The following is a 23,885-nucleotide window of genomic DNA, read 5'->3' on the forward strand; positions in this document are numbered from 1 at the left end:
CTATCCCTGCCCCAGAATCCACCCCAAGGTCAGACTGTGCTGTTCTCAGAGACATCGCAAAAAACCCAACAGCTCCATCTCAGACTCGACAGGCCTCAGTTAGCATGTTAAACACGAAAGTTCATCACAGCATAATTAGGAAAAGACAAGTGTGGCGTTTAGAAGGGTCGCCAGGAGAAAGCACGCAACACGCCAGCATGGTTTAGGTTTGCAAAGTTGCAAAGACTCGAGATCAGCCCGAAGAGGAGATGTTTGGCTATATCGCAGCACATCAGTGAAGCACAGCAACGATAACAACTGGAGTTTTATACAGAAACAAATCCTGTTTCTCACAAACAAGTCATAAGATCAGCGTACAATCATGATTTAGTCTGCGCTTGACTGTGATGATGTAGTTTAAATGCATGCTTCTATGTCCGCCTGATTCTGTGCATCGCGGTGCATTACGACTCATCACAGGTGATTCTTCTCTCACTCAGCATTGTGTCTTCTATGAAAATGTGGGATGTGATCCCAAAATCGAAGAGAGCAGCACTGCATGTTGTTTATTTAGTCGCTGCTGCAAAGACTGCCTGCTTACCTCGGCTCCTTGAATGACTTTAAACACAGTAGTAACAATGTCAGGACATCTTAACGTTATCTGTATTAGACGATATAAACACCTTCAAACTTACAAACTGAGAGTGAAATGGTAATATGTAAGAAAATGGCAACAGTTCAGTACTCCGGGTCCTTAACTTGAACAAAATACAGCGTTTGATGATGAAAAATGCTGAAACTAGGTTAAAAGGTAAAGAGATGAGTGTGTGAGAAAGGAAAAAACACCGTGGAGCGCATGATGGGGAAAAACAGAGAACGAGGAATTCAAGCAGGAGACTGGTGAGGTCAGGTGAGTCATGAGAACAGTCATAAAAAGTTATCCTGCTCTCCGTGAGGAAATCCCCATCCACTGCCCGACTGTCCCACACCCAAAGTAGAGCCCTGCATAGCTGTGCACTCATGTCTTCCTTTTCTTCTTTTCCCCACTGTGGGAGCATCTCTGGGTGTTTATGTAGTGCAGTGCAGCAAATAACAGGATTATGACGGGATGACTTTAGTATATGCTTTCTATGGTAATCTGACAGTGTCTCTGGGGGTTAAAGTAGAGAATTAGGGTTTAAATAGAAGGATGTGTGTTGTGAGCGCAACTCACCGTCCGCTGAGCGACGAGCAGTAGGGAACCACGTGGATTCCCAGAGGGCTGTCCTCTCCTAGGATCTCCACCATTCTGGTCAGGCTGTGCACACACAGTGAACACACACATACAGAGAGGAAGAAAACAAAATAATACAAGTTCAGTTACTCTGAAAGGAAGGGTAGCTTTGACGTAGCACAGCGACAGGAACAACTGAACTACTTCAGTTGTTGCACGAGACGAGAGAATCAGGAAAGTCCTGAGAGAACAGAAATCAAGATAAAAAGCTTAGATGTGCCTTAAAAAGTATCCAAGGTTAATCATCAGGCATGACACAAAATAAAAGGATTAAATGTTAAATGTGCAGACAGAGAGAAAACAGCAGGGCAGCCCTCACACACATGTGGTACCACCAGAACAAAAACCTGTGCCGGTCTGGGGAGGAAACGTTTGGAGAAGCGCTATCCAAGATTGAAACGTCATTTTCCATGGATCCGTTCACTGAGCTAAAAATACTTTTTGTCGAGGACTTAATCCATGTCTGCAAACCCAGGCCGCAGAGGAGGCGATGCCAACACTCTAATCAAAGTCAATAAAAGTGCAGATTGCTGCTGTGTGCGCACGCCTGTCACAACTTTTATGTGGCATCCTTCTCTGAGGATTTCTGACTTGCTTTCAGTCTCTCAGTGTCTCTGTCTAGCTTCGATTATTCAAGTATGTATCTGCTTTACATTCTGCCTGTGTTTTAATGCATGTGTGTGCTGAAGTCTTTGTTTGTTTGATTAGTTTATCTATCAGCGCACAGCCATTAATCCTCTCCTGACCTTCTCTCTGCTCCATGCGTGCATGTGTGCGTGTTTTTAGAAGCCAGTTTGTCTGAACTTGGTTTTGTGCTTTTGTTCTGCCCTCCCCTCTCCGTCTCTGACTATCTGTTCGTTTTGTCTCCCTCTCTCTCTAGACCATCCATCCATTTGTAAACCCCCCACCCCCCCATCAACTGATAGCAGCACAGATGCTGATAAACTCCAGAGAGGGTTACTGATGATGCTGGATGGCAACAGGGAAAGATGCAAAGTGTAGAAACAAGTTCTCCCTCTCTCCTTGTCTCAGACACACACACACACACACACACACACACACACACACACACACAGAAAGCTAATGCTGCCTCATCGCTACTCAGCAGATTTGAGTTTAATCCAGACAACAGGAAGTGAGACTGGGGAAGAAAGACAGAGGCAAGGACACAGAGTGGTGTTTAAAGATTTAGAGCATGCTCTCAGTGTGTAACCGGAAAACTGACTGGATCACACTGGAAACTGTCATTACACACATACCATTTCTCCATGTGTTGTTGAAGCACACCATTGTGTTGTATGTTAATAAGGAAATGTAAAGTGATGGGGTTGGTGCTACCACAGCTGCTGTCCCAGACCGCGACTGGTCATACCAGAGGTCATGACATGGTCATAAGCTCTGGTATGACCGGTCGTATGACCGTATAATGACATATGATTACATGTGATTAGGGTGACTCCTGGACATTTTTGTGGCTGATCCAAATGAGACAGGCCCATGGAATCAACTGGAAGGATAACATATCCCATCTAAACCAGTCACATCTCTGGATCCTGAAATAAATGCAGTCAGCATTAATGGAGTGTGCCTTTTCAAGCTTACAGTAAAGATTACTTCATGTACAGTTAGAAGAAACAGATCCTGTCTTGACCCGACTGCCACCCTGCGCATCATCCTTGAACAGTCAACTGAGCTGAACTCGAGCGTAAGTCAACTTTGTGGATTATGAAAAGGCTTTGGATGGTGTGCACAGGGAACCTTGTAGTACCAATGAAGTCGGTTAACTTCCTAATGAGTTTAAGATCCAGACTGGGGTGAGACAAGCATGCCTGCTATCACCATTCCCAATCCTGTGAGTGATTGACGGGTTAAAGAAGAAAATCACAGAAGGAAGAAGAAGCGGAGTGAAGTGGACACAGCTGGAACACCTGGATTTCAGGTTTTTTTTACAATTATTTTTGAAGATTTGTCGTTACTATCTTGCAACCACCAGCAAACGCAAGAGAAGACAAGCGCACAAGCAGCTGTACGACTGAACATCCACAAAGATAAAACTGAGATCATGAGAGTAAAGCCAGGACCAAGGACGTTGGAGGACCCCACTGACGGCCTTCACCCAGGAGGGTGTTAGACTTAGTATGGGGAACGGTGCAGGAGTATATGTCATTATGATGACTGAAATTTTGAGCATTAGAGGACAGTTCATCAGCATACGTGCCCCTGCCACTTCATTAGGTACACTTTGAACTGCGTTACACGCGTCAGCCGGTTTGATCATCGTGGCACAGATTTAACGAGGTGCTGGAAACACTGCTCTGAGGTTTTGTGTGCTCAGAGAGGCTCAGAGTAGTTTTTTGATTTAACCATGTCTGCATGCCTGAATGCACTGAGTTGCTGTCATGTGATTGGCTGAGTAGATTTGCGTTGGTGTTATGAATGACAATGTAAAGTTGAGATGTTTTCCTGCATTAGTGATCACAATAATAAACTTAACTTTATTTAAAACAAACACTTACTGAGATTTTTCAGCCTTGGTCACAGAAAGCAACCGATACCGCCCTTCTCACATCACAGAATCAGTCTGAACACGGCATGAAAGGAGAAAGGAAGAGGAAGAGGAAGGAAAAGTAACACTGATGTATAACAGGAGAAAAACAGGGACAAAGGAGAAAAGAAAGTAGCGAGCAACCAAGGTCTAGAAGTAAAATGAAATGAAGGCGGGAGGAGGCACTGAATTAATCAGACAGGGCTAATGAAAAGAATTAATACAAGAGGGAAAATAACATCCACCCCTCCCTCTATCCTTCCTGCTGCTGCGCTTCTGATCTCTAACACTAACTACAACACAGGCACGCACACACAAACACACCGACGCACACAAACACTTCAGATCCATTTGCATTTCCTTTCTCGTTTTTTCTTCTGTGAGATGTTTGACAGGCTGCATCAATGCAAAAAATGAAGTCGGGGTGAAAGGGAGAGACAAAATGGGTGAGACTCGAGAAAGGAGAGAGGGAGCGCGACGAGAGAACAAGAGACAGAAAAAAAAGAGGCAAAAAGCAAAGAGAGGGGAGCGAAAGAGAGATGAAGAGAGCAGGTGTTCCCTTTATCCACCTGCCACTTCACTGATCCTCGCTATGAAAGACAGACACAGAGGAGAAATAACAAAAACAGAGGATGTGCATTACCAAAGCGCTCTCTTCCTCTCTATGCATTCCTCCCTCTCGTCTCATCCCTCTTCTTATTTATTCTGCTCTCTCTCTCCCTCCTTTTTCCCCTCAAAGCCAGTCTTTCAAGCGCAGAGCGCCAGAGTAAATGCAAGGCAGTGAAAATACACAAAAATACTACAGATAAGTGTGAGAAAATACACAAGAACTCAAAGTATAAAATAAATGAGAGCCTTCACAAACAAAAGTAGCAGAGATAGTATTTAATGCATAAGAGCAAAGTGCAATAAACATGAGTTTGTCACAGTAACAACCTCGATCAGATCGAAGGTGCTTGGAAAGCAAAGCGACGGCTGCTGAAGAGGTTTCACCTGGATTACCTACACAGACACGTTACCTTTGGGAGGAAAACCCTACAACTGGTGCAGGAGTATGAAGGGAATCAACCTTTATCAGACTTTTTCTGGGTCTATCGATGAGGAGGAATATCAGACGTCTCCTTCTTAAAAACTTCATCGTTATTCCTGGTTTGTTTTAAAAGGTCACACTGAAGAATCTCATCTAAAACACGGATGTCTACGCTTCAGGTCATGAACCGCTGCCCTGGCGTTTTCTCGCAAAAACAGAAAGATACAATTTTGAACTCATTGCTGTTTCATAAACACGAGTCCAGGCTCAGAGGAAGCAAAGCAGCCCCAAATCCCGGTTATGTCAGCTGCTCACAGAGCAGTGTGGTGTGGAATAAATACTGGTCATTTTTACACAAACTTCACAAATGTGATCATTTCATTTTCAAAGAGCTTCCTGTGCACACACATGTAAAACGCCTATGAAAGTTCATATATGGTTTAAATAAGCCGCTGCTACATGCTGGATGCTCTTCTGCTGGGGAAACAGCAGACAGACGAACACTAATATTATGCTGATTAATCTCTGAATGTAGATATATTGTACGTGACGTGGAACAACTAGATCCAGGCATCTGTAACTGGTAAGCGTGAGTCTTCTAGTCGAGGCGTGATGAGCTTTTCTGTTTATCTAGGAAAAAAGCGCCTGTTGTCTTTGAGGAAAGGGGACTCCACAGGAAGCTGAGATGTCCCAGTTTTCCTCTAGCAGTTGAATCCAGCCTACAGTTGTTTATCTGCACGAGCACGGATTCAGGAAGACTCTCAAAACGTCACATGCACACACGATGCGATCTGTGCATGTCGAGGAAACTTTGCGCACGCGTATTTAACAAACTGTAAGTGAGCCGAACGAACGTCTCAAATATTTTCAGACACGTGCACGGGAAGCTTTTCAAAAGTGAACAAGTCTGTGAAGCGGAAATTCAGAATATTGTCTGTAGATTATAAATTTTAACTTTAATTATTATAGTTTTAGATGTTCAAATTTCTCTGTATTTGTGGGTGGGCTGAAAAACAGAATATACACACATTTACATTATTTATAAATCTGGGTTTATGCTTGTGAATCATATTAAACGCATTTATAAACCTATGGAGACACATTTACTCTTTCCTGGCATCGTTACATCAAAACCACATTATTCAGGGCTCGTCTAGAGGGAGCAAAGACTTGTGCCCAGATGTTGCAGTTTCAGGATTGGAGACAATCTTTGCAGTACAGCCACTCCGGCCCTGACAGTAGCAATAATAAATAGTAGTACTACATTTTAAATGTAGTTTTCATTTGATTAACTTTGGTTTGATTTGAGCAAACATCTTTCAAAGGTCATTGTAGCTCGTAAAATCCAAGTTTCTTATTTTTTTCTGTTCTTAAAGCTGCATTCTCTGCGAGTTCCACCAGATGGCGATAGCCGGGGTTGCAAAAGAGCTGAAAGGTGAAACGCTGCATGTGTTCGCCCTAATTTAGACCATGGAGCCCTACTCTAAAAAGCATCGCAGCTTTAAAACTGCCTGTGAAGTTAGATTTAAAAGTTTTTTAGAGCCTGTTTGGTGCCATCGTGTCTGAGTACAGAGGATGACGACACCACTTACAGCTAATAAGTCGTACATTAGTTTATCCCAGAAAGCTACGTCTGTTCATCTGGACGTTACTTTCATCACTCCAAGTGTTTTCCTCAGTTTTTCTTAGCTGGATGATTCAGGAATGCTTTCAAATACATTACTTTGTGTTCGCTAACTACTGACAGAACCGGTAACTCTTAAGTTGTACTGAAATCATCAGTCGGCACTATTTTATGTAATTTGAATGCTTTTGCAGTAGATAAGCTTTATAAGCAGTGTACCAGGATATTTGGTGTATGGCAGCATAAAGCATTCATAGCGTACTATGAACACAGACAAAGATGTTCCCGTGTGCGCTTCACATTAACTCCTCGACCATTTTGGGCTACAAAGAAAACTGAAATAGTTCCTAAAGGATGAGAAAGATTTTGTAATTTTACAGCCAACATTACAAAGTAACTCCCTGCAGCCTACATGACACCTGGGTGACAGGGTGAGGGTGTAATTTAACCCCCAGTTATATGAAGCTTGTCCTTCTTTTCTCAGTTCACAACATAACAGGTTTCTTACAGTCAGGAATCCCAATATCCTAAAAGAAATATGATATAACTGATACTTAAATGTAGACACGATGGCTTTATATCCAGTTCTTTATCCCTGCATCATTTCCATTTTCCTTATGACTAAGAAGGTCACAACAGCGCGTCATAAAAGGACCCTCGGTAATAAGAATAATCAACGCCGCAATCTCGGTTCAAACTTTTCTCCCCTGAACTGCAGGCAGAGACTAAATAAGCAGATTAGTATCAAAACACCAGCAGAGTAAAATTCACTGGCAACGAATGGAAGTGTTCGGTCCCCAAATACATATTCATACGCTGGTAAAGCAAGGCTAAACCTCTTACTTCCAGTTAGTTTTCTGCACTCGGTGAAGCCTACTTACCTCTTCAGCTCGTATAGCTTCTAAAACACCTCCGATACTCTGCCTGCCTTATTCACAAAGAAACATAATATAGCTGAAATGCTATTTCAATAAACCAATTTACAGTAAATCTGTTTCCCTGTATAAAAAGGACATTTTGATTCAAACGTAATGAGTTTTCTGGTGTGCACGCAGCGCGGTAAAAATTATGATGAGCCATAACCGTATTTATAGGTGTAGCTTCACATTTAAAGGTGCACGAATGCTCGCACGCAAACACACTCCGGGAGGACGACAACACGCACAAAAACACACACGGCGCACAAAACTCATACTCTGTCACAGGGACGCACGTGTTCCTCTAACGTATGCCTCTCTGCTCCAGTATTTATGGCTGCGCTCCTCTCATTTTGGACTTTTTTGCAATTTCAAGGATCGTTTCCCCAGCGACCACGGAAACCATTACATCACGTCTACATTACTCACAGATGAGATGGTTGGTGTGAGAAAAAAACGTTACAGAGAAAATAAAACAAATCTCAGCGGGTGTCTTAAATATTAGCTGTTATATTTACTGCGCTGAACGGCAAAGTGTCACAAGAGGTAATCAGACTCAGGTTGTTCCCATTTAGTTTGCCCGTCCATTAATTCAGGAGGCAAAGTTGTGCGTTATAGTAAGTCATGATTTAATGAGGACGCCATAGAAAGGCCGGGAAAAAAGAGCAGGTACTGCCCACATCTGTCACGGAGGCTGCTTCCGTGTCGTCTACGTGTGTGTGATCTAATTCCTGCGTGTGCACAGCCTTAAAAGCAGAGGCTAAGGTGGCACATTATTCTTACAACACATTCATAATTCTCCTTTACAGGTTAACTACATGTTGTCCTAACTGAGTGTTAACTGCACTCGGTAATAAACTTTACATTAGCGGAGGTCAGCGCTGCACACGGATCGCTTTGTAACAGCCGCTGACTCATTCACTGTCTTGGTTTTTATATTAGTCAGTCTGTTTGGGTGTGTGGGCACTTTCACGAGCGTTAACAGAAAGACGCGTTTGAATCCGTCTGAGACGTTCGGATCGAATCGAGAGAACGAGGAAACGAAGCGTACAGTTACTCGTTTTCATTTGTGCCACGGCAACTAATGGACAAGCCGAGGAGAGTGAAACAGTTCTTTCAGGTAACGGCACGATTATCAGGCAGTTACTGTGGGACTTTGTTAGGCAAAGCAATCTTTTCAACAACGCCATGCAGGATTGTTCTGGAATAGTTGTGGCAGTGAACGCCTCGTCAGCCCACAAGAAGTCTGCGCTGCGACAGAAAGCTCTGAATTTCTCGTATCTGTGATCGTCACTAAATAAATCACACAAAAAATACGTGAAGAAACAGCGAGCTGTGGCAAAATGTAAGTATCACTATCAGTATTCGAGGGATGAATCATCAACCACAACAATGTTGGGCTTTCTTTAAACGTCCTTCATCTCTCAGCCTCAGCTGCCAATTCACAGGAAGTTAGAAAACTAGATAAAGTTGTTTACCTGTTAGATTTTAATCAGAGGACGACATTGTTATGAAACAGGAACTTTAACAGAGAAACAGGCTGGTGCTACAGTTCCACACAGAATCTTCATTTTTGTCGTGAATCTTTTCATTTTAGAACTTTTCCTTTGACTAAGCGGCTAAAATGGCACCAAAGGGTGGCAATGACGTTACTTTTCAGCACGATCCCAAACATGCTGAAACATGCAGTAAAAGCATTCCTGGACAGAAACACGTTATCACGGATCGGGCCTCCCAGAGCTCGGAGCTCAACATTATTGAAGCAGTAAAATCAGACGACAGGTTGCCTCAGAGGCTTCACACCATTTACCGACTTACAACTTTGTTAGAATTGTACCAACTCTGGTTTTTCTTACAATCCTTAAACTATTTATGTTTGCACGTTTCAATAAATTGCAGCATCCATTTCCCATTTTCCTACTGAAATATGAATAAATGAGCGGTGGCTCCAGTTTTTCATAAAGACACTCACTGCCATATTCTCTTAGCTGCAATCCCAGTGGTGTAGAACAGCCTGAGCGCAAATATACAACATAATTCAAACTGGGAAGGAGGCTTACTTGCAAATTTGATATAAGGTCAACGAGGACGAGGCTCAGGTAGCCTGTTCTCAGGATATTTCTGTGTTAAAGCTTATGGAACAATGAAATTGCTTTTAAATTGTATTCAGCCAAAAGAGAGAAAACAATGTAGAAAGCTGCAGCTTAGAATCTGCATTTCTTACTGGTGTTCGTCAGGGACAGATGAACCTTCACAAGCTCCCTAAAAGTTTTCTGGGAATCTGACACCGTCTTCCAGAAAATCGATTGGTCACTCTCGACTGATGGGTGTAAGGTAACCTGCCCCAGAGCAAGCCAAGAGTGCAGGGTACGGTATCGTGCTAATCTGCTCCGGTGTAAATGTAAACCATCTCACAGTACAGGCTTCTGTAGAGGGAGGAGCTTAATGCAGGGCTTGACCACAGAAACACACCTGGCTAAAGCCTCACCGTCAGCACTCCTGCACAGATTTGCAGTACTTTACAGATTACTGCGTATGCTGTGGACTGTTTCTCCCTGTGTTATAATGTGGCAGCCTGCCCTCCTCACTACCAAAACAAGCACATGTGCACACATGCCTAAAGGCCCAAAGGAGGCACAAGGCACTGCACACCCTGAACACTTAATTACTGCACTCATTAGTGTTTGCATGTGTGTCTGCCTGTGAAAGTAAAAAAAAGAAAGAAGATGCAAGCATGTTTGTAGCTGTTTATTTTCAGCCCATGTGAGTGTGGCGGTCTCTGCGTGGCCGTGTGCGTTCACTGAGTGTGTTTCTGCGTTTCTGTTTGTGACCCTGACCCTGTTTTGGCAATATTTTGTAGTGAGCTAATGATGGAGCTTTTTGCACTGCATCTGCGAAGGCCTTGATCTGGATTAGAATACAGCTTTAATGAAGGGAAAGTAGGGCAGAAGTACACACATAAACAGAAGTAAACACAAATGTAGACAAACATGCACACAAACAAGAACTATCCTCAACCGCAGCCTCAGCACCCAGCAGCCATCCAGAGACACACCTGGGCATTAACAGGCTTTTTCTTCTTTTTTCAGTTCAATTCAACTTTATTTACAAAGCACCAAATCAAAACAACAGCAGCCTCCAGTCGCTCCACCACCATCTTTGCTGCTCTCTGCGAGTCATTATTCCATCTCTGCTCCAACCAGCTTCATGACCACACTTCTTTAAAATATATTTTACATGTTTATCAAGGTGAGCAATTAGTTCAGAAGTCAGTCACACACACACAAATACACACTGACCTTCCACTGAAGGGGTGTTTGGCTGGCCGCTCCACCCCTGCTGGCCTCTCCACAGTGGGACCAGCTGCCTGCAGAGAACAGACACAGAGCATGTATACTGTAGACATGTGGACAAATTAAGTAATTACGGTTTAAATAAAAGTGTAATGAGTGACTAAGCCAAGGAAGTTTATGTATTTTGATTTAAACTGTCTAAAATTCAGAGTTTAGAATAAAGAAATGAGTGAAGTGAACAAATAACAATTCATATATGAAGCCGATCCTGTTAGAAGAAGGTAAACGCAAGTGTGAATCACATTTATTATACCATAGTGTAAAGTTTGCATAAAGCCACAGGTCTGTCAGCCAACAGGACTGACCCGACTGCTTCTGCCTGTAAAGCTGTCTCATCATCAGACTGGGAAACGCACCTCGGCAGACCTGGCTGGGCTTCGGTCAGTGCTGGTGGAAAGGAGCTCTCGCAGGAACAGGATCAACTAAACAATGTAACTGGTCGATTTCTCCTCAGAGTAGATGTTTAAACTTCATAATTCATAATCCACAAAATCCCATTTTTTGTGAAGCGTAATACTTTTGGACATTTGGATATATTATCAGTCAGTCTTTAGTGACAGACTTTTCGTTCATTATTTTAATATGTTTTTAGAATTTAGACTTCTAAAACTACTCAAACTACACTTGCAAAGAACTGAAGATTTATTTTTATATGAAATGTTTATTATTATTTGTAAGAATGACCCAAACTCACATATGAATATTGGTGAATATCACAGGGGGACATCAGACCTTGGAGAGCATGCTTGTCTGAGCATATGGAGACAAACACACGCAGGTCAATAAGTCTCTCCGTTAGTGGTAGACACTAATGGACTCATATGACCTTTAACCTCTGACCTCAGTCCCCCCAATACTGCCACATGACCTACTCCACCTGTCAGAGACAGAGAGAGGAATAGATGGAACGAAGAGAGGCTGAGAGGAAGACAAATGAGACCAGGGAGAGGAAGAGCAAGGAAGAGGAAAGTCGGGGCGAGTCACGAAATACACGTAAAGTCAGAGACGACGGGTGACGCGACAAGACGAGGAAGGCAAGGTCACGTTCGCCGCAGAATGACAGATAGCAAACATATGTTTGCGGTTTGGCGGCTCACAAATCAATTAGTCTGGCCTGGCTGTCGATGCCGTCACGTGAGCTTAATTAGAAACAGGATGACAGGTAACATTAATTATAGTAACCTCCTGTCATAACAGTCACTCGTATATTAACTGCAAAGCCTCTGGTGCTTAATTGTATGTCTCATTTAATAAATGTGTGTAGTAACAGCCTCTCTCACTCTGTGTCTCTTTGGAAGAGCAACATATTAATTACAAAAGGCCACCAATGTATGTTACTTATCAGAGGCTAATTTAAAACAAGTAAATGAATCTGAACGAATAAATGTTTCTCATTATTCACACTGACACCAGCGCGTTCCTCTGAACACTTCTTCTACTTACAGACACTGAACCTCTTGCAGTTTGGAAACTGGAGTCGCTGCTCTTATTTGAAGGAATTAGCTCACTTTCATGATGATAATCAGGTTTTTTTGAAACATTAACAATAAAAGTTCATTTAGTTTTTAGAGGTTAGAAGTATTAACAAAGCTGCAAATTCAGCAGTGTCAGTAAATCACAGCCCACAGAGGAATTAATAATTATAAGAAAATGTGAGACATTCCCACAAAGACGGACAGTTTAATTGGACGCAAAGTAAAAGTTTATTAAAAATAATGATTGAAAGATCTAAAGCTTGATAAGAAATGAAAGATATATTTATTCAATGACAAAGATTTATTTGAAATATGTTGAGGCCTACTGCAGGGAAAAATGAATATATTAGTCTGTCAGAATTGGACAGCTTAATCAATACTTGGAGCATTAATGGTTCTGCAAAACGTGTAGAATAAAGAAGCAGATTTTCCATTTTGAATCACTGATGGATAATCCTTGAATAACTATGCTTTTAACAAATGGCCTGCAAGCGTTTAGCGTTCATGGTCCAATCTAATAATTGCTAAAAGCGGATAAAAAGAGCAAACTATTAGTGATATTACTAATTATTGAATGACCAATCAGGCTAAGTGTTCCCTGAAAATGCTACCACAGCCGGTATGATAAATTAGTATTAATGCATTCTGTGTCTGCGTGTGCACTTTACGTGTCTTCATCTGTATGAACCTGACAAAGCCAACGCCATCCATCTTCCCTTTGGTAATGTGCAGGAATAAATATGGAGTTGTTTTAATTCTGAACAGCAAAGGAAACAAAAGCACTGAGATATAACATTTAATATTTTTTCTCATTAATTTGTTTTTTTTTTAAGTTAAACTATTTTTTAATGTTTTTTTCTCTGCTGAAATTTTTAAACTGCAGCAGGTAAAGGAATCAATGAAGCATGAAACACACTACAGCACACACGTGCTGAGTGAAGTGTGTTTTTGGGTGTTAATGTAGTTTTTAGTGCACGTCAGAATCATTTAGTGCAATTAATGAAACCAAGTTCAGCTCAAAACAGAATCATTAATTCAGTACTTCAAAAAAACCCAACACTGATTCAGTTCATCTGGAGGCAACGACTTCAGCAGGAGGAACCTTTCATCATCCAGGTGAGCTCTTCAGTCTCAGCTGACTGCAGGTTTTCCCGGCCGTGTAACAGGCATTGACACACAAACTGCCATAACCACTAATGGCTATGATTACTATTCACAGAGACCTGGGGGTGACTGCAATCACAGCATTGTGAGATAGTATAGATTTACTCTTAGACCCCCTCCTCGGTTCGGTTGACTCCTCGCTCAAACCAGCATTCCTCCCTGTTCACCATGTGGACTGTGTGGGCGTGCAGTCAGCGGAGACAAAGACGTCCACGGATGAGTAATACAGGTTTCTCCCAATGAAAACACTGAGGCTAGATAAACTGAATCAGCTGTCTGGAATTTCCTTTCCCGGATAAGTGGACATGTACCGCTACATCTCAGGAAAAGGTTTAGGAGAGAGGCGTGTTCACCACTGCGCTGCAGCATTTCTTCTTTGAACAGGCCAACTGATGATAAAAGCACAGACACCGACTGGTTTGAACCACAGACTAGCTACAGTGACATCATTATTTGGTTTTTACCGTTAGCATCATTACCATTCCCATCTCGGTTTCCCAAAACCACACGTGACAAGGAGGCTCGGGTCTGACTGTCAGACCTCTCGCTCATTGGCTGATGACTTGTGATAGGCAACACGTTAGCCAACAAGCACATCATGGATAATATGGAGAATATTCAATATGACCGGAAAAAGTGAATGAACCCATAAACTCAGCAGCAAAGTGTTTACAGAGTCCAAGACAGAAGCCAAGACTTCCCAAAGACTTCTACAGGACTAGAAGGGGTTTTTGTTATCGCCACCTGGTGGTCTTCAAACAAAATGCAGGCCTAGCACACAGTGGTCAGCGTCAGGGACATGTCAATGCATACGGACCACGCCCCTAACCACAGCATCCAGGTGGATGAGGACAGTGGCAGAGAAAAGGACATTAAAGAAACTGATGGACATTATGGACAATGCTGGGCATCCTCTGCACACGGCCATAAACAACCAGAAGAGTCTGTTCAGTGACAGGTTGCTTCTCCCCAAGACAAGAACTAACAGACTTAAAAACTCCTTTGTCCCACACGCCATCAAACTGTTTAACTCCTCTCTGGAGGGGAGAGGGAGGGGAAACAGGAGGACAAAGGAGGGAACAACTAAGCTGTAGTGCCTCTTCACCTCACTGTACAATACCTTGTGCAATACTTTTTGTAAATAGTCAACAGTGCAATAGACTCAATACTTGAAATGTGCAATTCACTTGTATTTTTATTTTTTATTCCTATTTATTCTATTTATCCCCTTTGTATATTTTATTTATATTTGTCTCTGTATTTATATATATATATATATATATATATATATATATATATATATATATATATATATATATATATATATATATATATATGTGTGTGTGTGTGTGTGTGTGTGTGTGTGTGTGTGTGTGTGTGTATATATATATATAACAGTTCTGTAACTGTAACTTTGGTCGTTGCTGTGCTTTTTTTGGAAGTCGAATTTCCCAGAGGAACCCACCCGAGGGATTAATAAAGTTCTATCTTATCTTATCTTATCTTAAACTATTATTTTCCATCAGGTTGGAAACGTCCTTTTCAAAGCTGTGAAGTTGCTCATGTTAAGACGGAGTCTTTGGAGATGGGCTTGTGTTGCAGCCAGCCTTCAGCAGCCTTCACTTAGAGGCACTGCAGCTGCAGTTTGTGCTGCTATTCCAACACTGGCATCATTTCTCAGCTCTGGTTACTTTGTAAGCTTTATTTGAAAGCCAAATATTTTGCTATTCTTTAACGATTTCAGCTGCTCACCAGTTACTTTCATAATGCTCCAACTGGGCGGGATTGTCTGACTGGAGTAAACAGCATCTCTTCTGTCTGGATGGCAGCTTATGGAGCTTAGGTTTATGTTATATCATTAGGAAGTAATGATTCCTTTACAAATATGGAAATTCATGATAAAATCTTCATATTATTGTTTATTATTAGCACATTTTTGAAACTATGCATCCACACAGTCTGGTAAACTCCTCCCCAGCTTCACATCTGAAAGACTTTCTCTCTCTGGAACGCCCTTTTTACACCCACTCATGTTTCTCATTAACCCCATTAGCTGTGATTCACTCCACCAGGTGTTATTTTTCTTTGTTTGGGGTTTTTCCTCCACTTGTACAACTTTTCATCATTTTGTTCCCCTTTTTTCATGTTTTGTATGTTTTTCACATCAGTTTTTAGAATGATGCTTTTGAAAAACACGTTTTTCAGTTTCTGTCCAAACACTGTTAATAACACAGTTATAGATGTGTATATACCAAAACATGCATGAAAGGTGGCACAAAAGACATGATGAGACATGCAGACATGCACACACACAGGTGTAGCATTAAAAATAAGTGCTGCAGTGTCCCTGTGGTATTCTAGACAATAATAAGCACCCCCAGCCCGAGCAACACATTTTTACCAACACGTATCCCTGCCTGTGTGTGTCTGTGTGCTGTAAGCATGACAGACAGTAAGAAAGGGAAAAGAGTGGGTTTTTTTGGTGTACTGTACTCGTTTGAGTCTGGCATTTAGAAAGAAAGAGCTGCACCAGTAAATCTTTCCAGGTCAAAATTAAATAAGAGAGGGGACCAAGAGAAGGAGCAAAGACAGAGACAGGAGAAAGACAGAGAATTACTCCAAGAAGAGTACTTTCTTCCCCTCATCGCTCTCACCAAAAGGCCAAGTGACAATTTGAACAATTACCCAGAGCCATTACCTCTATCTGAACCGTGCTGCTTGAGAAGAGACAGATGAGCCAGTGACTGAGCGTGTGCGCGTACGTGTGAGTACGAGCGAATGAATCAAAGAGTGAGGGACGCTGAAAGAGACGAAAAAAGACTGACAGCGACTGAGAAAATAACGTACGAGGAAGAGACAAACAGAAAGAGAATTTCTTCAGAAAACACTCAGCACAGGGCCATTTAGCACTCCAGCACTTACATGGTAGTTACTGCAGCACAGCAGGTAGATGGAGGAAACCCGCGTGGCACCGACGGCTTAAAAAACACAAAGATGTGAAGGAAAAACGTGCAGAAAGAGAGATTTCTTTTTACAGCTGTGGTACGGTGGAACGGTTGGACTTAAATCTGATGTAACGGTTTATATTTGCAAACACACAGACAGATATGTGTTGGTCCTCCTGACCCGCTGACACATGGACTACATCTATTCTTGTGTTTTAAAATCTCTGCTGTACAATTATCCAACCCTGTAAAAAGAACAGCTCAAAGACAACATTAAAAGCAGAAAATTACCATGACATTCACGCCCATGATGAGTGTACGTATATGTGGATCAGTATGATCCGGGTATGATTTTGGTCCGGGTAGGACTCTTTTAACATAACACAATGTAGTTATTAAAGACGATGAACATTAATTCACAGTAATAGGAGTAATATAAGTTGAAAACTACAGTTCTGAGATTTTATGTGTGAAATAAGGGAAGCCTGAGGAGCTGATGTGGTCAACCAATATATAAGCACCTCAATGCCTGCTGCATTACTGACATCCTGTAATATTTCATATCAGTAGCTGCACGAGTGACAGCAGCTTAGTTGTACGGAGTGGAAATTGAGTTTAGAATAACACAATCTGTGGCCCTAAACTCCTTACCTTATTTCTCCAGGAAAGATCAATGTTATTAGCAATAAGGTGCGTAATATTTATTATGGAGTTTACTATGAGTGCCAAGCTGTGGGTTACTGGTCTATTTCTCATCTCACTTGTGTGAAGTCAGTGTAACAAAACTCAACAACTACCAACAAGACATGAGACAACAGGTGCAACCAGGTGCCGTTGAACTCTGCAGGACAAATGCATGTGGCACAGTCACAAACATGTTAGGTCATCCTCAGCAACAACGAGCATGGAGACTGACCACCTCTGAGGACCAACCACAGTCCCCTAAAGCACTAAACCCTGCAAACAGAGAGGTCTGTGGGGAAAACAGCGTGATTAAGAAAGGGTGTTTGTCCAGTCAGGAATCTCAAGGGCTCAAGGATCACTACTCAGGAGTCTAATCAAGCACGGGCTTCCTTTAACCAGCGGACTGGAGGGACTTTCTGAGTAAATAAAGCCACAACAACATGTCAGGACTGCATGTCTACACAACAAGCACACAATAATGATTTTATTTATTATAATATTCTGTTAATGCGTGTCAATTATTAATGAACAGGTGTATTTAATTATCAATGATGGGATAAAGCATTAGAAAATATATTAAACTTTTTTATAATGAAGAATTTTAACACTTCAGTTCAATTCAGTTTTATTTACACAGCATCAAATCACAACAACAGCCGCCTCGAGGTGCTTTCTATTGTAAGGTAGACCCTGCAATAATACATACAGAGAAAAACCCAACAATCATATGACCCCCTATGAGCGAGCACTTTGGTGACAGTGGGAAGGAAAAACTCCCTTTTAACAGGAAGAAACCTCCGGCAGAACCAGGCTCAGGGAGGGGCGGGGCCATCTGCTGTGATTGGTTGGGGTGAGAGAAGGAAGACAGGATAAAGACATGCTGTTCAGTGGTTCAAAAATTTGTAATGACATTAAGGCTAACAAATGAGAGCATTAAATAACTTGTTTTACTTGATTAATTTAATTATCTGGATACATGTGTATAGAAAAGAAATATATCTTTAACTTGTGCTTTTGCAGAGCGGCCCACAACATTTGAGCAGTGGAGTTGTGTGGTACTTGTTGTAATTTGTTATGTGAAACGACAAAGACTGTCGCGTATAAAGAAGTATGCGTGTCCACTTTACAAGGACAAAATTGGCCTCAGTCACACACTGAGGTTGCTGCCAGCCGCTGTGAAAACGATCACTAAGGCTACGTCCACACCTAAACGCGTATTTTTGAAAACAGTGATTTTTCTATGTGTTTTCGTTCACTGACAACGGAGATTTTTAAAAACTCCTGCCAGCGTGGAGATTTTTGAAAACTGCGTGTGGACGAGGAAAACAGAGATTTAGTCATGTGCGCCATGTTATTGTTTCCATGAGATGAATTTCTACAATGGCAGATGTAGACAAAATACTATTTGCTGTTAATCTTCTGCAGTTTGTTCTCTTTCCCTCCCAGGCTTCCAGACCTCTCATTGGCCAACATTTCTACACGGTTACAATTATATCGCCACCTGCTGCTTCGGCATGTCCTTGACAGTGTTTGACTTTGTTTTTTGCGTTGTGGACATGGTTCTTTTTTTTTTTTTTTTTTTAAACAAAAATGGAAAATCGGTACGTGGGTCAACCCAGAGACTACTACTGCGTGGAAAATGATCGAATCCGCCAAGGCAGCACCGCATAGACTACAAGATCTTCTGTTTGCTAATGTTCCCGCCAATACGCTCTACAACAACAACGAATTTGGACCTATTATTGCCAACTCTATACAGGTATGGAGGAAGATAGAACGGCGGCTGGGTGCTCCAGTTAAATTTTGTAAAAGCTCACCACTCTGGCATAATTTAAAGTTACTATGTGGCAGCCGACCATTTGTTCAACCCTCTTGGTTCTCACTCGGGATAAACCTTTTTGATGATCTATTCAACGCCCAAGGCCTTTGCTCATTTCAGGACTTAAGGACACGTTTTTCTCTTCCTGCATCTTCTTACTTTGTATATCTGCAGCTCAGATCAGCTTTAAAAGCATACGGTGTCCCCTGGGACTCTCCTCTTCCCTCTCATCCCATGTTGGACTGGATCCTGCCTAAATCTGGCAGACCCTCTGTTTCCAAAATCTACAACAAATTAGCTGAACATGGTATGAAGTCCCTGCCCATTGAATCTATTTGGGTCAGGGAACTGGGAGAACTACAGGTTAATATAGACTGGGATACAGTGTGGTCTAATCTGAGTTTGACTTCTAAGAACCTGGCGCATCAATTAATTCATTTCAAAACCATACACAGAACATACATTACGCCCTATAGGAGGTTCCAGATGAAACTACAGGCTACGTATTACTGTCACATCTGCAATGATTCATCACCTGGCACGTTTTTGCACATGTTTTGGGACTGTCCTGTGGTATCCGATTTTTGGGTCTTTGTGAACTCTGTGTTATCTGAGGTACTGGAAGTTTTTTATGTTCCCAATCCTGGTCTTTGTCTCCTTAACGATACCTCTGAAATCTCCTTAAAACAAATGCAATGCAAAATGTTGTTCGCTGGATTTACATCCGCAAAGAAGACTATTACAAAGCAATGGTTCTGTCCTGACATTTGTATGGAATCATTCTGGAGACGATGTCTTATCCGTGTTATTGGTTTTGAACATACCACAGCAAAATTAAATAAAGCTCGACCCACGACTGTTGACGCTTGGAAAATCTTCTCATCCAGAGTTATCTCCTGGAAGAGGCAATAATTGGTTTTAACTTTGTGTTTTTGTGTCTTTTCTTTGCTGTCCCTATGCCTTGTTTGCTAATGTTTGCTTTGCTACTGCAGTTTACAGTTGTGCTGTATATGTCTGTACCCCCCCCGTTTTAAATCAATAAAATGTTGATCACAAAAAAAAAAATGGAAAATCTCAGTTTACAAAAATACCTGTGTACATGTGGTTGTAGCCAAAAGCTTCGTTTACACAGACCGGTGAGTGACTCCACTGGTAACCACTGCTCACCTGGAAAAATATGTATTCCTGAATTGTTTAGCTGAAGGCTGCTGGCAGTCGTCAGTGTTAAGATGGTGGCATAGAGGTTTCTGCTGCTGCTGCACCAAAAGCCTCCTCGTGATTGCCTTGGTTGCCAACAGACTGCTGCAGTCCTGATCATGTGCTTGATAGACGCTGACGTGTCTGCAAAAGCGAAGCCTGTTTGACTGGTTGTTGGCTGCAACGCTAAGGCACAACTTAGAAAGTAAATGGGGAGTTGCAGACAAAGTACAGTAATTCTTTAGGTTTTAAAACGAGTAAGTAATGTGTAATATATGTTTTAAATAATCTACCCAATGCTCTTGGAATAAACAGTGTAACATGATAATGAAGGTTATAGATTAAAGATGGCAGAGCTCGATCAACGTTCAATTTGAATTCAAGCTAGTGAAATTAGCTGTTCTCCATTAGATGGATGTTGGGTTTATCGCGCTACATGTAAGCAGATGTATCAGGTCATCGCTGCACTTGTGCATCCTATATTTTTGGGTCTGAGTATTCAGATAGGACAAAGAAAGGAAACTGAAGAAATGCAGCATGGACAGACTGACTGTTTTTAAGAAGATCACGAGACTAAAAAGTGCAAACAGCTTCAGAGAAGAACCCAAACATGACAGACAACAAACGGTTAGTATTCCTACAGCAGCTCCTTTTGTGTTTACTTTGGGTTAACTGTGACTCCAAATTAGTCATTCTGACACAAACTGGGTCAAAATGTTAAAAATGTTTAAAAAAAAAAAAAAAGTGTGTAGAAGGTGGAAAATACCGGGAACATGAGAGGAAAGGATAAAAAAAGAAAAAGAAAAAGAGTTTGCCCTATGACCTTTGAAGAGAGAGAGACAAAAAATGAAAAGAGAGGGAAGAAAAACTGTATTCATCCATCTTTGTTAACGGAGCCTGAAGTGACAAAGTGTGTCTGCAGAGAAAAGACATGATGACACTAAACGCTCCATTCAGCCCAAACCTTAATCACATGTGCCTCACACACACACACACACACACACACACACACACACACACACACACACAACACTGATTCACCCACAGGACACCTGAGCTTGCCGTTATAAACGTGTAACCGTGTGTTAAACATGACAAACACGAGCAGCGCACATCAAACAAAACACTTTAAATGACAGGATTGTGCGTGCAATGATGTTGCATTTACATTCACATCATTGTGTATATGCACAGTGTATATAATGCTTTCCTACATACATTAAAAGGCCAGACATTCATAATAATAACAGCAGACCAGGCCAGCTGTAAAGTATTCCCACTACTTTCATTTATGCTTCCAACTAGAAAAGAAATTATGAATTTTCCTTATCCTTTCCTTATCCCCAGCAGCATCAACATTAGACGTTTGCATGCTCGTATAAACGTTGAATGCTATACTCTTTATGAGCTTTATGAGCAGTGGGGTAAAATTAGCATTTGTCCCTGGACTGCTGCTACAACAAAAGCCACAAGGGCATAAATATCTCATCGTTTCTCCCTTTTAAAACAGCATTAGAAGGAAGCTCACAGTGCCCATGATGAGACAGAGTAAATCAATAACTTACAAAAGCTATTCAAACACATTTTAAAAAGATAGTATAACTTTGGAAAAACCTAATGATACCAATCAGTTCGACTTTAATAAATATGCCGTGGTACGCGGTGTCATACAGGAGTTAGCCGGTGCCTATTTAACACAATATATCACAGTTCTTTTCGAGCTGTTGAGGAATTAGGAAGAAGAAGACCGTAAATATCCAGCTAACAACAGTAAATGTATACTCAGCCATTATGTGTATTTCCATAATAGAGGAACATCTGGACTAACCACACTTAACTTGAACTGCTGAAGCTTGAGGAAAACTTTGGAGAGCATTATTGCACCGACCAAGCACTGATCGTTTAGCCTCGTACACCACAGGTGTGGCTCAGGGCCATTCTGCTGATTCACAGGTAGACCAGCCAAGACCTACTCCTATGCATATATATATGAACATATACGTATTGTTTTAATACATACCAGAAAAATCCTTGAAATGTAAGTATTACAGTATTTTTATATTTTAGTTTTAGGTCTTTAAGTGTGTTTCTGTGTGCTGTTCTCTCTTTTTTTCCTCCAGTGGCCTTAGGGTCTTACCATCAAAGTGTTGTCTTCCTTGAAGGAGGGCTCAGACTCTGCTGGTTGGGGGCTGAGGGCAGAATCACTGCTGCTTCGCACCAGCAGGGGTGTGTCTATAATAAGCATACAGAGGACAGCATCCAGTCAGCCACAGACTTAATGCGCAGATACTTAAACATTAATTGTAAGCTGATGAGCGTACACTAACAGAGACATATACGTGTTATCTGCAACATGATGCAAAATCAAGACGAGTTTGAAAGTGAGAAGATCTGCCGCCCAAAGTCATGGTTATACATACACGAGTGCAGAAATGTATGTTCGTTTATGCAGCTTGAGTGTGCACACTAATTAATTACTCAAAATGTTTGAAGATGTTCAGCAGCCCGTAAATCAACAACTTTTCCCTCATTTCTATCTTTGCATAAGCTGTGTTCAGAAAAAAGCACATAGCATGAATCTAACCACCAACTAACCACACAACAGTTGGTCTGAAGCCACATTGACTCTGCTCCTCTGGTCAGTCCAAAATAACAGACAGCGCCTGGCTCCAGAGCCAGACAGGCGAGAGGTTTATCACAGAAAAATAGAAACGCACACGGAAACACACATAAATGTTACGTTCTGGTCACAGCTGGGACGTTTTCCTGAGATTTAATGTGTTAATTTTAAATGTACAGCTACAGCAGCTACACTGTAATATAAGAAACATTTTACAAGTCTGTGGTTTTAGATTGGGATTGTTTAGTGTGTAAAGTCCAACTTTGTAGATTTACAAATAGGTTTGTTTAAATAGCCATAAATTGACACTCACTGGACAACTTTAAAAGTTCACCCTGCTAGGAGCAGGTGGATGCTTCCTTCATGGTATGGATTCAACAAGGTGCTGGAAAACCCTCAGAGATTTTGGTCCATATTGATATGACAGCATCACGCAGCTGTGGCGGGAAACAGCCGTTACGCCGCATCCCTAAGGTGCTCTATTGGATTGAGATCTGGTGACTGGAGACCATTAGAGTACAGTGAACTCATGACAGAGCCCAGCTAGAGATGATTTGAGCTTTGTGGCATGGTGTGTTATCCTTCTGGAAGCAGCCATGACAGTAAGGTCCACTGTGATCATAAAGAGATGGACATGTGTGGAATTTAAATGACGCTTAATTAGCATTATGGGTCCTAAAGAGTGCCACAGACCCACACCGTTACACCACCACCCTGAACAGCTTGATGTCATTTACACCAAATTCTGACCTTACCATCAAAATATTAAGAAATGGAGTCTCATTAGACCCAGAACAGTTTCTGAAATCTTCTAGAATCTAGTTTTGGTGAGGCCGTGCGAATAGCAGCCTCAGTTCCTGCTCGTAGCTGGCAGGTGTGGCGCCCGGTGTGGTCTTCTGATGCAGTAGCCCATCTGCTTAAAGGTTTAAGACAGGGGTGGGCAATTCCAGGCCTCGAGGGCTGGTGTCCTGCAGGTTTAAGATCTCACCTTGGGTCAACACCCCTGAATCACATGATTAGTTCGTTACCAGGCCTCTGGAGAACTTCAGGACATGTTGAGGAGCTAATTTATTCATTTAAATCAGCTGTGTTTGTTCAAGGACACATCTAAAACCTGCAGGGACACCGGCCCTCGAGACCTGGAGTTGCCCACCCCTGGTTTAAGATGTTGTACTTTTAGAAATGCTCTTCTGCATACCTTGGTTCTAAAAAGTGGTTAATTGAGCTACTGTTCTGTTCCTATCAGCTCAAACCGTGAAG

General features: G+C 41.8%; 1 protein-coding gene across 1 annotated transcript in view; it reads right to left on the reverse strand.

The window, feature by feature from the left end:
• Nucleotides 1–23,885, reverse strand: part of LOC146616660 (partitioning defective 3 homolog B-like) — a 237,406-nt gene that overhangs the window by 153,190 nt on the left and 60,331 nt on the right. The window contains exons 4-6 of the mRNA XM_085374833.1: nucleotides 22,143–22,237; nucleotides 10,668–10,735; nucleotides 1,193–1,276 (exon numbers count right to left, since the gene is read on the reverse strand). Coding sequence (XP_085230959.1) covers nucleotides 1,193–1,276; nucleotides 10,668–10,735; nucleotides 22,143–22,237 — 247 coding nt within the window. The remainder of the gene's footprint in view (nucleotides 1–1,192; nucleotides 1,277–10,667; nucleotides 10,736–22,142; nucleotides 22,238–23,885) is intronic.

This window comes from Diplotaxodon limnothrissa, linkage group LG16 (assembly GCF_057381915.1).
Source record: "Diplotaxodon limnothrissa isolate DT_005_m linkage group LG16, D_limnothrissa_male_GT1.1, whole genome shotgun sequence".
NCBI lineage: Eukaryota > Metazoa > Chordata > Actinopteri > Cichliformes > Cichlidae > Diplotaxodon > Diplotaxodon limnothrissa.